A 12,463-nucleotide genomic window follows, 5' to 3' on the forward strand; every position below is an offset into this window, starting at 1 on the left:
ACTCCTTCACCATCTACAGGCGGACTCACCAACGCTTCTCATCTTATTGTGATTGATTAAAAGTTGTGTGGATAGAGAGCAACACTCTCTTGCAGATCCGGGGTTGCTCAAATTAAACATTTCTGAAGTTTCAAATAATTATTCAGCAGCCAAAAGCTCAGTCTTTTGTCTTCTCTGGGATCCTAATGATCCCAGACAATGAGGACATATCAGAAATAATGTCACAGGTATAGAGGTTGTTCAAACCTTCTGTTTACAATGGGCAACCAATAAGAAGAAAGCTGATTTAAGGGGGAGGGACTTAAACAGCTAGTCTCAGTCAGAGGATGAACTGAGGAGCTGCACTAAAGCTACTTCACTGGAGACAAAGAATAAAAGTACAGATCTGGAAATGAGCAGAATAACCCCCGACCCAACTATTCTTAGCTGTAAGTGTATGATCAACACCTAACAGATGAAACAAATAAATTACAGGTCCATATTTGTTGAAATAAAATCAGTTTGAATGTTTTTGCTCAGTGAAGCAGCGTCCCTAGAGCCAGTAAAACCTGGATGTGAGGTGTGAAACTAATCTAACACTGTGGTTTGGTAAAGTCAGCCGTGGCTCTCACCTGGTCAGCGTATTTAAGTTTGAGGCAGGAGATGACCTGACCCTCCAGCTCGGTTTCATCCTTGGCCTTTTTTAGGATGGAGTCACAGAACTTCGGGATGTCGGCTTTGCAGGCCTTCCTCAGCACCGGGTTCAGCCTGTAGTCTGGAAACAAACGCATAACAGATGAAAATCTGATCTCATGCTAACAAGCAACACTTCATCTGTTCTCTCACCTCGGCTTATTTAGACTTGAGCTGCTTTATTCTAATTAATCTTTCCATTTCGTGTGTGTGTGTGTGTGTGTGTGTGTGTGTGTGTGTGTGTGTGTGTGTGTGTGTGTGTGTGTGTGTGTGTGTGCGTGCGTACCTGTGTTCTGGGTGATCTGCCGCTTGGTTATCATCTGCTTGCATTTGGGATCCATCATCTCGCTGTTCTTGTTCTGCTTCAAACACTGAAGAACGTTCTTCCCCTCTGACTCTGTACAGAAGCGCTGAACACATCAAACAGCCCGTTACATTCGGCTCAATCACAATAACAAACATCAAACCCTCGTGGACCCACAATTAAAGAAACGCCCACCCCCCCAGGCCCATATTTAACCAAAAGAAACCCTCTGAGGGGCCACCGACACCAGAGGATAATATAACGAGTCTGTGATGTTTCTGGTCATTTGATGAAAAACTGTTTTATTCTTCGTTAAATTACAAAACAGCACAGAGAAGATTGAGGATAAGCGTTCCCGATGGGCAGAGACAAACACCATCATAACCCAGAAACAAGATTGTGATGATGAAAAGACTTCAGCCAAGAGAATGTCTGAGATGATCCATCCACAACATAAGGTTAGCCATTAACACGCTGCTACATGGTCTGAATTACTCGCTAAGAAATAATCCTGATCCTAAGATTCATGTCCACAATTCAGAGTGAAGGAAACTGATCTTGTTTTTCTTCTCTTGCTTACTCTGATCATGTTCTTGCAGACTCTCATCAGCTGATAGTCAAGTTCAGAATCAACCATCTCCACCTCCTGCAGCTTGAAGACCTTCTGGTGGCATTGCGAACTCAGCTTACGCTTGTTCTCCTTCAGACACTCGATAACCTGCAGAGATGAAGCCAATAAAGACATAAATGAATAAATAAATTCTTTTTTGTACAGTTCAGACTGTTTAAAAATTTTCTTCAACTCCTTACATTCGTACTTTGTATTTTACGGATTTATCAACAAAGTTACAGGTAAAATCTACTGGCAGTAAAATTGTTTTAGGTTTTAAAGCTGCCGACTCTTTCTTAACACTTCATTCGTTCAGTGTTAAGGAAACACTTTTGTCTGCACTGTGGCGGTGGCGGCTAAAGTTTGGTTCTAACATGGTCCACAGAGTGTTTACAGGTTGTTTTTAATTATATCAGAAGAGATGCGAACGGCAAAAATAACGTTCTGGGTTCAACTCAGGAGGATCCTTCATACTCATTAACTAGTGTGTGTGTGTGTGTGTGTGTGTGTGTGTGTGTGTGTGTGTGTGTGTTGACCTGTGCATTCCCAAAGGCCACGTTCTGACACAGCCTGTTGATGTCGGTCTTGCAGGAGTCGTACAGCTCCGGTTCCAGACGGATGTCCTCTGACTGCAGACGTTTGAGGTAGATTTGGAGAATTTAAAGGAAACAGACACAAAATAAAAACTTTAAAGACACGAAGGATCTCTGCTCGCTTCAACAAAGCACACCAGAAAAGATAAAAAACACCAGATGCTCCCAGGAGGAACCTTAGACGATGCCGTTTGCTGCTACTTTTTACTCCAGGTTTGGAAAAGTGAAAGGAACATAAACTAGATCCGCTCATCTCAGTTTACTCTATTTACATTTCAATACGCACCTACTGACATCAGGGTATCCAAGTGTTATTCCATCTTAATATTTTGACTTCTTAAGTCTTTGTGCTGCATGTTTTCTATCATTATATATTAGTGTTTTCTTTTCGTAACACTTTTTCCAAGCATTACTTTATATTTGATTTCTTTTTAACTGCTTCTAATCCATTTTTGTTCATTTTCTTGTGTCTTATTGGGTTTGTCAGTCATGTGTGATGTGCTGTGAACTGCACAAAAAGGTGTTATAAAACTGCAGCTGCTGTTGCTGTGAACTAGAACCATCTGCACATGCGTCCTGATAAAGAAATATATTTTAACTGTTTTTACAAACACGGGTTAAATCTCTTTTATAAACTCACAGAAAACCAAACATACTTAGCCTAAAAATAAAGGTTCTAAAATCATTTTCTTTTAACAGCATGTTGGGCTGTTTCATACGTTTCTGGGCGGTTTCTCGCTAACCAACAGCAAACCTGAGGACGTTACACTGCCCGACTGTGACAGAGAGTCAGAGAACATACCATCTCCACCTCCTCCACCCGCAGCTGTTTACGACACTTGACAGACACTCGCTGCTCCTTGGCGTCCTGCAGGGTGTCGTTTCTCACCGTGGTGCTGAGGCAGATCACGACATCCACCCTGACAACGACAGGAAGTCACAGAGGTTCACCCGACCAGTCAGATTCAGTATGATCAGCAGATGAGAAAAAAGTAAAGCAGGAAAAGCAGAAAGTGTCCAATTCAAAGTTTTAATTAAAGAAAAAAATGAAGTAGAAAGATCTGTCTTAGGATAAACTGCTGAGTAACAGTGAAGCTCAATTAAGCAAATTACACCAAATACATTTTTGGGGAAAACCACAGCTGGAGATGGACAGAGTGGAGTTTAGTGGCCAGCATGGGTGTGAATTCATCTGACCCAAAGCTTACACACCAAGCTACAGCTACATGTTGTAGCTATGCACTGTCACCAGGGGGCAGTGTCAACATATTTAGAACAACCAAAGTGGGCTTCAGCAGCTTCAAAGTGAAACAGAGGTTTAAATAATTAGTTTTCCACTGCAGCTGCTGCCTGTACTTCTCTTAGTGCTTCTTTCATCTTTAAAAGGTGCAGTCAGTCATTTTCTGAGTTTATTTAAAAAAAAAAAAAAAGCAAAATAAAAAACATTCATGTCTAATTACAAGTGTCCACATCCAACAATGTTAGATCCACTCCACAACTTCACTAACACCGGCTGAGCTTACCCACAGAGGAGTAAGCTCAACAGTTCACCTCAGTGTCGCTGTTATCGGTCAGAAGAGAGCTTCTCTTACTCATCGACCGATCTTACACACACTCGTTCTACAGCCTCCTCCAGAGTGAATAGACACCAGTTGATGTAAACAGCAAACTGGCAGCCGACACTCACTACAGATGGATGGCAGCCAAAGCTATTTGTCCTACAGCAGCCACCGTAGCTAGACTACATACTTCAGTCAGGAGGAGTAAGATGACAGAATTCAGTTCGCTGCAATCTAGTGCTGTAATTTTCCCCCTCGGTGAACTTCCTGTTGAAGCCCACTTTTCAACCTGTATTGTATGTAGAAAGAAAAACTATGCAACAGACCCTGAAGTGGTCTGCAAATCCAGCACTAGGTTCAGATTAGCCTGTCTAAAACCCATCTTTCAATATTAACTGCAGACCCCTGCTGGCCTGCAGCATGCCTGCCAGGTGACAGAGGTGAGAAGGCCCAGTAAGCAGCGGACTGCTTGAGAGACCCTCAGTGATCTGCAGACTTAAACTACAGGAAACCAGTAAAGATCCATCCACAGGTTCATGCTTGCAAACCTGAAAAGCTCTTTTTCCATCATCATAACTTGGGAGTTATGATTTTCACAGACATCCAATGGACACGAGTATCACCATAGCTAATTATGCAATGCAGATAAATTTCTCCAATGCATAGAATAAAGATCTGTGTGAATGTAGCATGCAGTTCAAGGAGCTTTGAGTGGTCAACATCAATGCATAAATATACATTTCCACCAACTGCAGTGTTACAATCTTAGGTTTCTACAACATTTACATTCTCAAACCCAGAAACAACAACTTAGAAGTGATCACAGAGCAGTGCGGAGTTCTAAGGCTTGTGAGTCCAGATAATTTCCTTTAAAAAATATCCTACATGTGAAACTGTCCTCAGTGTTTGGACTGCTGGATGGAAAAAGGCTGCTGGCAGCTCACAGTATAATTCAGCCATCGGTCACACTCTGAAACACAGAGAGCTGGAAACCTCAGCAGGTCTAACAGGACTGTATCTGACTGGACACCACTAACACGAACACCTAAAAACTGAGGGTATGTTTAGAAAAACAACCCAATCAGACAGTAGATTCAGATTGTATGGTCACATATCCAATCAACTGTTGGACATACTGGTGCTTTTTGTATTTGTGATATCTTCTATGGCTGATTTTGCTCAAGTCTGTATTTGTCTTACTTCTTCTTGATGTTGGGACACAGTTTGAGGACGTCTTCCTTGCAGGCTGTCTTGAACTTGTAGGAAAAACGGAAATCTTTAACCTGAATCTGTGGACAGGCGGAAGGGCAGTCAGAGCAGTTGGTTATTAATGATTTCAAGAAGCTGCAGGAATATTACAGCCTTTCTAAACTGATAAGATTTTGCATAACAAAACATTAGGAGCTCATTCTTCTTCTACTCCTGCACCAACACATTTCCATCAGTCTGCTCACCAGCTGGAAGTGTGTCACTCCCACGGCACACTTCTCATTCATCTCCTTCTGGTGTTTGTTCTGAACCAAACAATCCATCAGATCACCAGAGTCGATCTGGTTATCAGCCACCTCCTGCCAGGCGCACAGAGAAAAGGAGAAGGAAGACTGAACTCATCGAGAACTTCCTCTGAAATATGTTGAAACTGACAAAAGTAATCAACATGCTGTATTTAGCAGAAGATGCTTTGAAAGAGCTGTGAAAAATGTGCTTCTCCTCTAAAGTGCCTTAATAATTTCCTGCACACTGCATAGATGCAAGATGGTTCAAGTGAGTTAAAAAATAAAAGTCACCGTCTTATTCATCTGATCAAAAATAACCTCTCAGTGTGACGAGAACTTGTTCATGAGCATTTTAGCAAAGTACAGCGAGCTCTTCGTGTGGCGCCAGCTTTGACCAAACACAGAAACTTTGAAATTTTGTTTTGTGGTCAAGAACTTAGACCACACATGGGAAAACCCAGGTCAGGGACCATTTCAGTCCAGCCCCCAACATCCTAAAAACAAACAAATAACCCCTCAGAAGTTGTAACTTCAGGGGGGCACAAAAGGAGAAGCACATATATATTAATAAACCAGACAACACTGTGGCAATAAATAAGAGGGCAGCTTTGGAAATGACTGTCTCACAACTGTGAAAAGATGAACCTACTGGAAGGAAAACATGAGCTGTGAAAGGACTGCTGGTTTGCAGAGAATTTTCAAAATAAGAGCATGGGGACTGTCCACAAGAGAAAATTTGATTTTGCTGTTACAGATGAATTTTTTTTAATTTAACTAGACTGCAAAATATCCTCCTTGGCAGGCCTTCAGCTTTTTGTGCATCATGCTTCAATTCCATTGTTGAGTATATGGCGTCTCTGACCTGCTAAGGAAAAACGTTACGCGTCGCAGCTTCAGTCACAGGAACATCAGTTTGCTTGGAGGCTGTTGTAGAGTCTCAACCAAACTTAGTATATTCAACCAAAACACAGAAAATGTCCAAAGAATTGAAGTTTGAAGGAAGATGTGCTCATCAGTTCATACTTACATGGCAGTGGGCCTGAATGATGGGATCACAAGCTCTCATCAGCAGCGCCTCAATCTGAATATCCTGCAGACGGAAATCACAAACTCAAAATGACTTCAGCCAGTTCAGGTTTACCTGCTTTTATCAGAGTGGGACGGCTCAAACTCACTATTTCAGTCCAAATGTCTGCGTACTGTACTGAGAAGTTAATTATCAGGTTGATGCCCCACCTGCTGCCTGCCAGTAATTCAGTGCAAATAATACAACTTTTCAGACAACTGGAAACTGGTTTGTAAACACCTATAAAAAAGGGCCAAGTCTTTTTTTTAATCATCCTTAATCATCTTTAACTACATACAGAAAATTTATGCAAAACTCATTTCAAGCCCTTACTTCCTTTGATTTTAATACCTTTAATGCCTCAAAGGAACCTTGGAAACATCAGTTGTCTCATGTTTGTGCCTAATGTTTTGCACGTTGCACGCTTTAAAGAAACTGCAGTGTGCGGAGACAAGCTAACCTCTGACTCCAGCTCGGTCAGGTTTCCCACCACCTCCTTGCAGTCAGCAACCAGGTCGTCCAGGTGGTCCTGCAGGCACTCCAGCTCCTGCCCGGCGTCCGTTTTCTCGCTGCACCACTTTCCCAGGTCAGTCATGCAGCGCCTCTGCAGCTCAGGGTCCAGCTTCACATCCAGCGCCCTCTGGTGGAGAATCCTCTGCACCTCCACCTTGCAGTCCCGGGAGAGCTGCAGGAGGACGACGATGACGACATCGTCATCAAATTACCCTCCAAAGTATCGGCTGCTGTTAATCACGGACACTGTAAAATGATACTCCACCCAAGATTTTCAGTGCGTCTGTCCTTCACATTTAATCCTCAAAAGCCTTTAGATTTGTACGTTTAATTCAGTATTAACAGATAAAATGTGAGTGTGATATTGACATTAAACGTTAATACTTTTGTGGCACTTGTTTTTCGCCATTTATTTCTCATTAACAAAGACAACAATGGCGGAGAGCAGCATTGCCTTTCTACTAATCAAGTCTTCATTATCAGCGTTGCACTGTATACAGGTCTTTGCGATTTTTGAGCTCTTTAAAAAGCTATTAATGATTTTGTCACACTGTATTTCTCCAGTCTGTACTTGTAATGCAGCTGCACATTCCCAGGTTACTAAAATGCATTGATATTAATGACCGCTGGAGCACAGACACCTGCTCAAGGTGTGTGAAACTTCCCATATAGGCCAAAACATTTTTTGCAGCAGGCTGTAAACATGTTTACAACATGTTTAGTCTATGGGGACCGACTCTACACTCAAGCCTCAAGTGGACATTCCAGGTACTGCAGCGTTTTACAACTTCCTGGTTTTCATGGACGTTTCTTCCTGTCAAAAGGGAATTCTTCCTCCCCACCACTGCCAGATGCTACACAGAGGATAATTAGATTAGCAAGGTTCTCTCTGTAACATCATAGGGTGTTTAACTAATTTCACACAACTTGTTACAAGCCTCAGCAGGACTGGAAAAAACACATTTTGGGTGGAGTATCACCTTAAACACAGCCAGCGTTTCCTACACTGCTTGTTTAAATCAAAGGCTTAATTTTGCTGCAGCTGAATCATCAGCATCACCAAGTTTTCCGTAAGTGGATTGTCATATTGATTCTTCACTTCAGGGTTCAGCAGCTCACTTCAGCAATTAAAAGCCAGCTCCCACATGCACTGAGAGTGGGTGGGAATTATCCAACACAATCACTTCTCCTCTACAAACCACCAGTAATCATCCAAGATGCGATTCTGTGAGCAGCATCATGAGATCAGCAGCAGTAAGAGGTACTCACCATCGAACCATGGTTTTCCGCTTCAGACTCCCCACTGGGGAACTACGAGAGCATTCTGTGGTCAGAGACTTCCTGTATATATTTGGCACCTTACATTTACCTCTTCACACATGCAAGTTGTTGTCAGTTCAGGCTTAAAGCAACTTTGTGTGTTTATATTAAATAAAGATTAAAGTCACTTCATCTGAATTCGTCACAGCTGTCTTCACCTCCTTCAAACTGCAAACATTTCCAGTATTTTTCACATTTGGCAGAAATTCATCAGACTAAACAAGGGTTTAACTTCTGTATCTGCACTTTTAGGCTGAGCCTACAGATAAGTCACAACCTTGAGAACAAAAACAGAAACAACTGTGGAGACACAGAAAACTTAAAGCAAGGAACATTTAAATGACCTTTTATTTAAAAAGCCTAAACTGTAGAAAAATGCACTTTTTTAACTAATTTGAATTCAGAGGCCTTTCAAGCCACTGAGAGTATACAAAACGTTCCCCCTGTAAATCGCTTATTTGGCATAAAAATGTCCAAATTAGTCCAAAAAACTGCAGTGGTCATTTGAAAACAAAATGTACACTGTACTAATTGCAATACTGTAAGCAGTCACACAATTAAGGCAACACTTCACTGAGCCACAGTGCACAGTCTCTTTATAAAATTAGTCTACTTTCCTAATGTAAATAGAGCTCCTATGGCTGCATGAATGCCCTATAAGCCAGGTTTTTGTGCTTTACAGTTACCTCTCCTGAAACAAACTGTTCTATTAACAAATCTAAAACAGCACTTGGAGATCTCCAAGTGCTGTAACCTTCACATTTAATCATTAGATTAAATCAACGGCAGAGACTCACCCTTCGTCCCTGCTCCAGAGAGCGGTAGGCGTGGCGGTACAGGCATGAGAAAATGGCACCAGGTGGCATCAACTCGCTGGTCTCATTCCAGCCGTGAGTGTGGCAGAGTCGGGATGCATCGGACTGACATTTCTTGTACAGGATCGGATCCAACCTAAGCAGCGACACAGGATGTAACAGGCAGATTAATACCTGCAGCTGTCTCTTTGGGACTAAAGCACAGACAGAATAAAAGATAGACGAAGATCCTGGCTCTGAAACGTAAAACCAATGCAGAACTGTCTTAAACCTACTTTAAAAAAATATAAAAAAAACACCAGGGGGGCGGTGCTTGTGGTTGTAAAAATCCTTCCAGTCCCACAGACATCTATGAGAAAAACCACCCCGTCTAAATGCCTCCCTAAGTTCAGGTTCACTTCAGATCCTCACTTGTCAACTTTCACTTCAAAGCAGATGGCAACAGCAAAACTCTCAAGGCTTCCAATCAGCACTTTACTAACAAGTGTTTTTATACCATCTATGGTCGCAGTATTAAATGGAGGCAATCAACTAACCAAGAATACTTTTACAGCAGCCTTGTTAAAAAGCAATACAACTAAAATGATCAATTACCAAATACCAATAAACTGATATACTAAATTGAAGATGATCATCTGAACCTCATTAATGTCGAAAACAGACTTTCTTCAGCCTGTCGGCAGGACTTACTTCCAGTCTCTGGCGATGAAGTACTGCAGCTCCAGCAGTCTGTGCTCGCAGTCCTCCACCATCTTCTCAGTGTACAGATGTTCCATGAGACACGACAGGATCCTGCAGGATCAGGAAACACAAACGCATTCACATCTCAGCCACACGGCGCAGCAGCCATAAGACCTTGAACGGTCGGTTCTTCTTCAGGTTTTTATCCACATGATCATACAGCAGGTGGGATCATTGCACTTTCTACTGTGTCAAATTTTAGGATTTCTATTTGCTGGATCCCTCTCCCTCCACGAGGACTCACATGGGGTCGCCGCTGCGGATGTGTTTGCATGCGGTCTGGATGACGGACTCACAGGCCTCGTTAAGCGCCCGATCGATGCGGTAGTCGGCCCCGGGGTCGGCTTCCTGGATCAACGTTTGCAGCTGTGGATGGAAAAAATATCATAATAAAATCAAAAAGTGAGCGCAAGACATTACACGACATTCTGGGACATGTAGGAATATGGCTGTGGGACGGTCAAACAGTTGTGTTCATGCAGGTAAATCTGTACAGTGATATCTATGTAAATGTTTCTGTAACCATACAGTGAATATTATAAATGCCATCTCACCGCCTTCTGACAGCTGGGATCGATGGCGCCCATGTCTCCTCGGCCGACCCTCATTAGGCAGTGCAGCGTTCGTCCTTTGCGGTGCAGACCGGAGCAGTGACTCTCAATCTCACTGCGACAGTGCAGCACGATCTCAGGACTCAGAGAGAAATCCTCCATCAGCATCCGCCTGTAATCCATCATCTCACCCTGACACTCGCCGCTGACCACACGACCTGAAAAACACACACACACTGTAGCTGTGGTATCTCGTTTAAGCACAAAATATTCAAACACATTTCACAAAAACAACTCGAGGAACCAACCTGGAAACTGACTTCTGAGGTTAAATGAAACTAACCTTCTACCCTCACACAAACTCGACAGTTTTACTTTGTCTGCCTCAGACTAGTCTTCAGCAAAATAAACAGGAGCGGGTTCGTAGTGGAGAAACAGAGCAATGACTGACATGTAATTGAGCTCTCAGTGGCCTCTGAGTGCCACACAAACAAAAAGGGACATTAATTAGTTGCTGGAGCCAAGAGCGACAGATAAAGGTCTGCTCACCTCGATGGACGGCTGACTCCAGACACAGCAGAAGGTAGGACAGGCGAGCTTCCCTCGCTCGGGGCATGCTGGTGTCCACGTTGCAGTGGTACTTCCTCAGGTCCGACTTGCAGGCTTTGGCCAGCGAGTAGCTGACCTTGTAGTCCTGAGCAATCAGTTTCTGTCTGGTGGTCAGCGCCTCGCGGCACTGATGACACACAACATACACAGACACTTATTACACAACTGAATGCTCAACGAGTCTGATTTTTAATCTGCAGGAAGGCCGTATCCATCACAATTTGTACACTTCATTGTTCTGTAACCATCATCACTATAAGACTTTTTCCCCATCACCAGGAGATGGAAAAGGTTCATTTTAAGTATTTTGTAGAGGAAAAAAAATCTCTATAAATAAAATGTGGACACAGTAAATGGCACTCACCCTCTCAGACATGGAATCCTCAAACTTGTGATTGAAGAGGCATTTGTAAACTCTTCCTTCCCCAGCCAGAGTCTGGAAAAAAAAAAAAAAAAGGAAAAAGTTCATCAACTTTCAAATTCAGTCATTTTAAGGTGCTTTACTAATGTTAGGTAACAACTACAACTTCTCTTTATCCCATGTGACACAGAAGGCAGCAACTAACTAACCAACTATAGGCTTTACCAAAAAACAGAAAGACTGAAGGTTAATCTTAAAAAGTAGAGCAGCTGAATCCAAACTGGGAGCTGGGTTCGGAGCACACGGGCCTGAAAGCTGAAGTCTCTACCTCACATTCTAATTTTAAATCTCCCAGGAACCACAAACGAGCCTGCAGTCAGAGATAACTATGACGTCTTTAACGTGAACTTTCAATTCAGTTCAGGAGTCAGTGAAAAGAAACCAACGTGGGAAAACCGCAATCTTTCTTTATAGTTTATCACTTTGGATCCACTGAAGAACTTTTTTTTGAGCGAGTAACAAATGAATAATGTCTTCCATTATAATATTTAATAATGTAGTTGGGTAGTTTATACTGTCAGGTACTGTTAGTTCATTTTAATTTGAATGTTCACAAAGTAATTTCTCCCTCACGGTTTAAAGGTTTGTCTTCTAACTTTCAAAGTAAATAAAAACATCTGCATTTTTCTGATCGTTAACTTCTCGTGCTAACGTCATATAGTCTCGGCTAATCTGCACATTCAGAGAAACACATTTTAGCTCATCTTGAAACAAAGGGACGTTAATTTGAGAAGACCCTAGTTGGATGGTACTTCAGCTTACAAATAATACAAATTTAGCAGTTTTTTTTTTTTTTAAATAGGATATAGAATATTTAAAAAAAAAAAAGGTAGATCGGGAGAAGAGAACGTTAGAAAGTGTTTCCAGAATGTGACATTTAAGAGTATTACTGATCAATTTAAAATAATTGAATAAAAGAATCCTCTGAGCTCTAGAATAAAGGATTCTTACGTTTTCACAGAAGCGTTCTCTGTCGTCTCTGCAGGAGAAGTAGAGGTAGCGGTCCAGGTGGAAGTCGTCGGAGGAGAGCTCGGCGACTCTCATGATGGCCTTTTTACATTCCTCCCTGATGACGTGCGCCCCCGCCTGGTCCTCGACTTCACGAACCAAACCTTTTTCCAAACAGGCGATCACCTCGCCCTGAGAGTGGACGTCCTGTGAGGAGGGCAAAGGTACCACAGTTACTACTGCCG

At 42.4% G+C, this 12,463-nt stretch overlaps 1 protein-coding gene across 5 annotated transcripts in view; it reads right to left on the bottom strand.

Moving 5' to 3' along the window:
• Window positions 1-12,463, bottom strand: part of LOC113025114 (Golgi apparatus protein 1-like) — a 155,968-nt gene that overhangs the window by 124,539 nt on the left and 18,966 nt on the right. For 3 of the 5 annotated variants that reach the window (XM_026172548.1, XM_026172546.1, XM_026172544.1), the window contains exons 5-21: window positions 12,222-12,425; window positions 11,214-11,285; window positions 10,790-10,976; window positions 10,244-10,458; window positions 9,934-10,055; window positions 9,639-9,740; window positions 8,931-9,084; window positions 8,083-8,124; window positions 6,761-6,985; window positions 6,262-6,324; window positions 5,193-5,306; window positions 4,939-5,027; window positions 2,982-3,099; window positions 2,123-2,215; window positions 1,557-1,694; window positions 959-1,082; window positions 612-754 (exon numbers count right to left, since the gene is read on the bottom strand). In XM_026172548.1, the coding sequence (XP_026028333.1) occupies window positions 612-754; window positions 959-1,082; window positions 1,557-1,694; window positions 2,123-2,215; window positions 2,982-3,099; window positions 4,939-5,027; window positions 5,193-5,306; window positions 6,262-6,324; window positions 6,761-6,985; window positions 8,083-8,124; window positions 8,931-9,084; window positions 9,639-9,740; window positions 9,934-10,055; window positions 10,244-10,458; window positions 10,790-10,976; window positions 11,214-11,285; window positions 12,222-12,425 (2,205 nt within the window). The remainder of the gene's footprint in view (window positions 1-611; window positions 755-958; window positions 1,083-1,556; window positions 1,695-2,122; window positions 2,216-2,981; window positions 3,100-4,938; window positions 5,028-5,192; window positions 5,307-6,261; window positions 6,325-6,760; window positions 6,986-8,082; window positions 8,125-8,930; window positions 9,085-9,638; window positions 9,741-9,933; window positions 10,056-10,243; window positions 10,459-10,789; window positions 10,977-11,213; window positions 11,286-12,221; window positions 12,426-12,463) is intronic. The other 2 variants (XM_026172549.1, XM_026172547.1) reach the window with 1 other exon arrangement.

This window comes from Astatotilapia calliptera, chromosome 7, assembly GCF_900246225.1.
Source record: "Astatotilapia calliptera chromosome 7, fAstCal1.2, whole genome shotgun sequence".
Taxonomy (NCBI): domain Eukaryota; kingdom Metazoa; phylum Chordata; class Actinopteri; order Cichliformes; family Cichlidae; genus Astatotilapia; species Astatotilapia calliptera.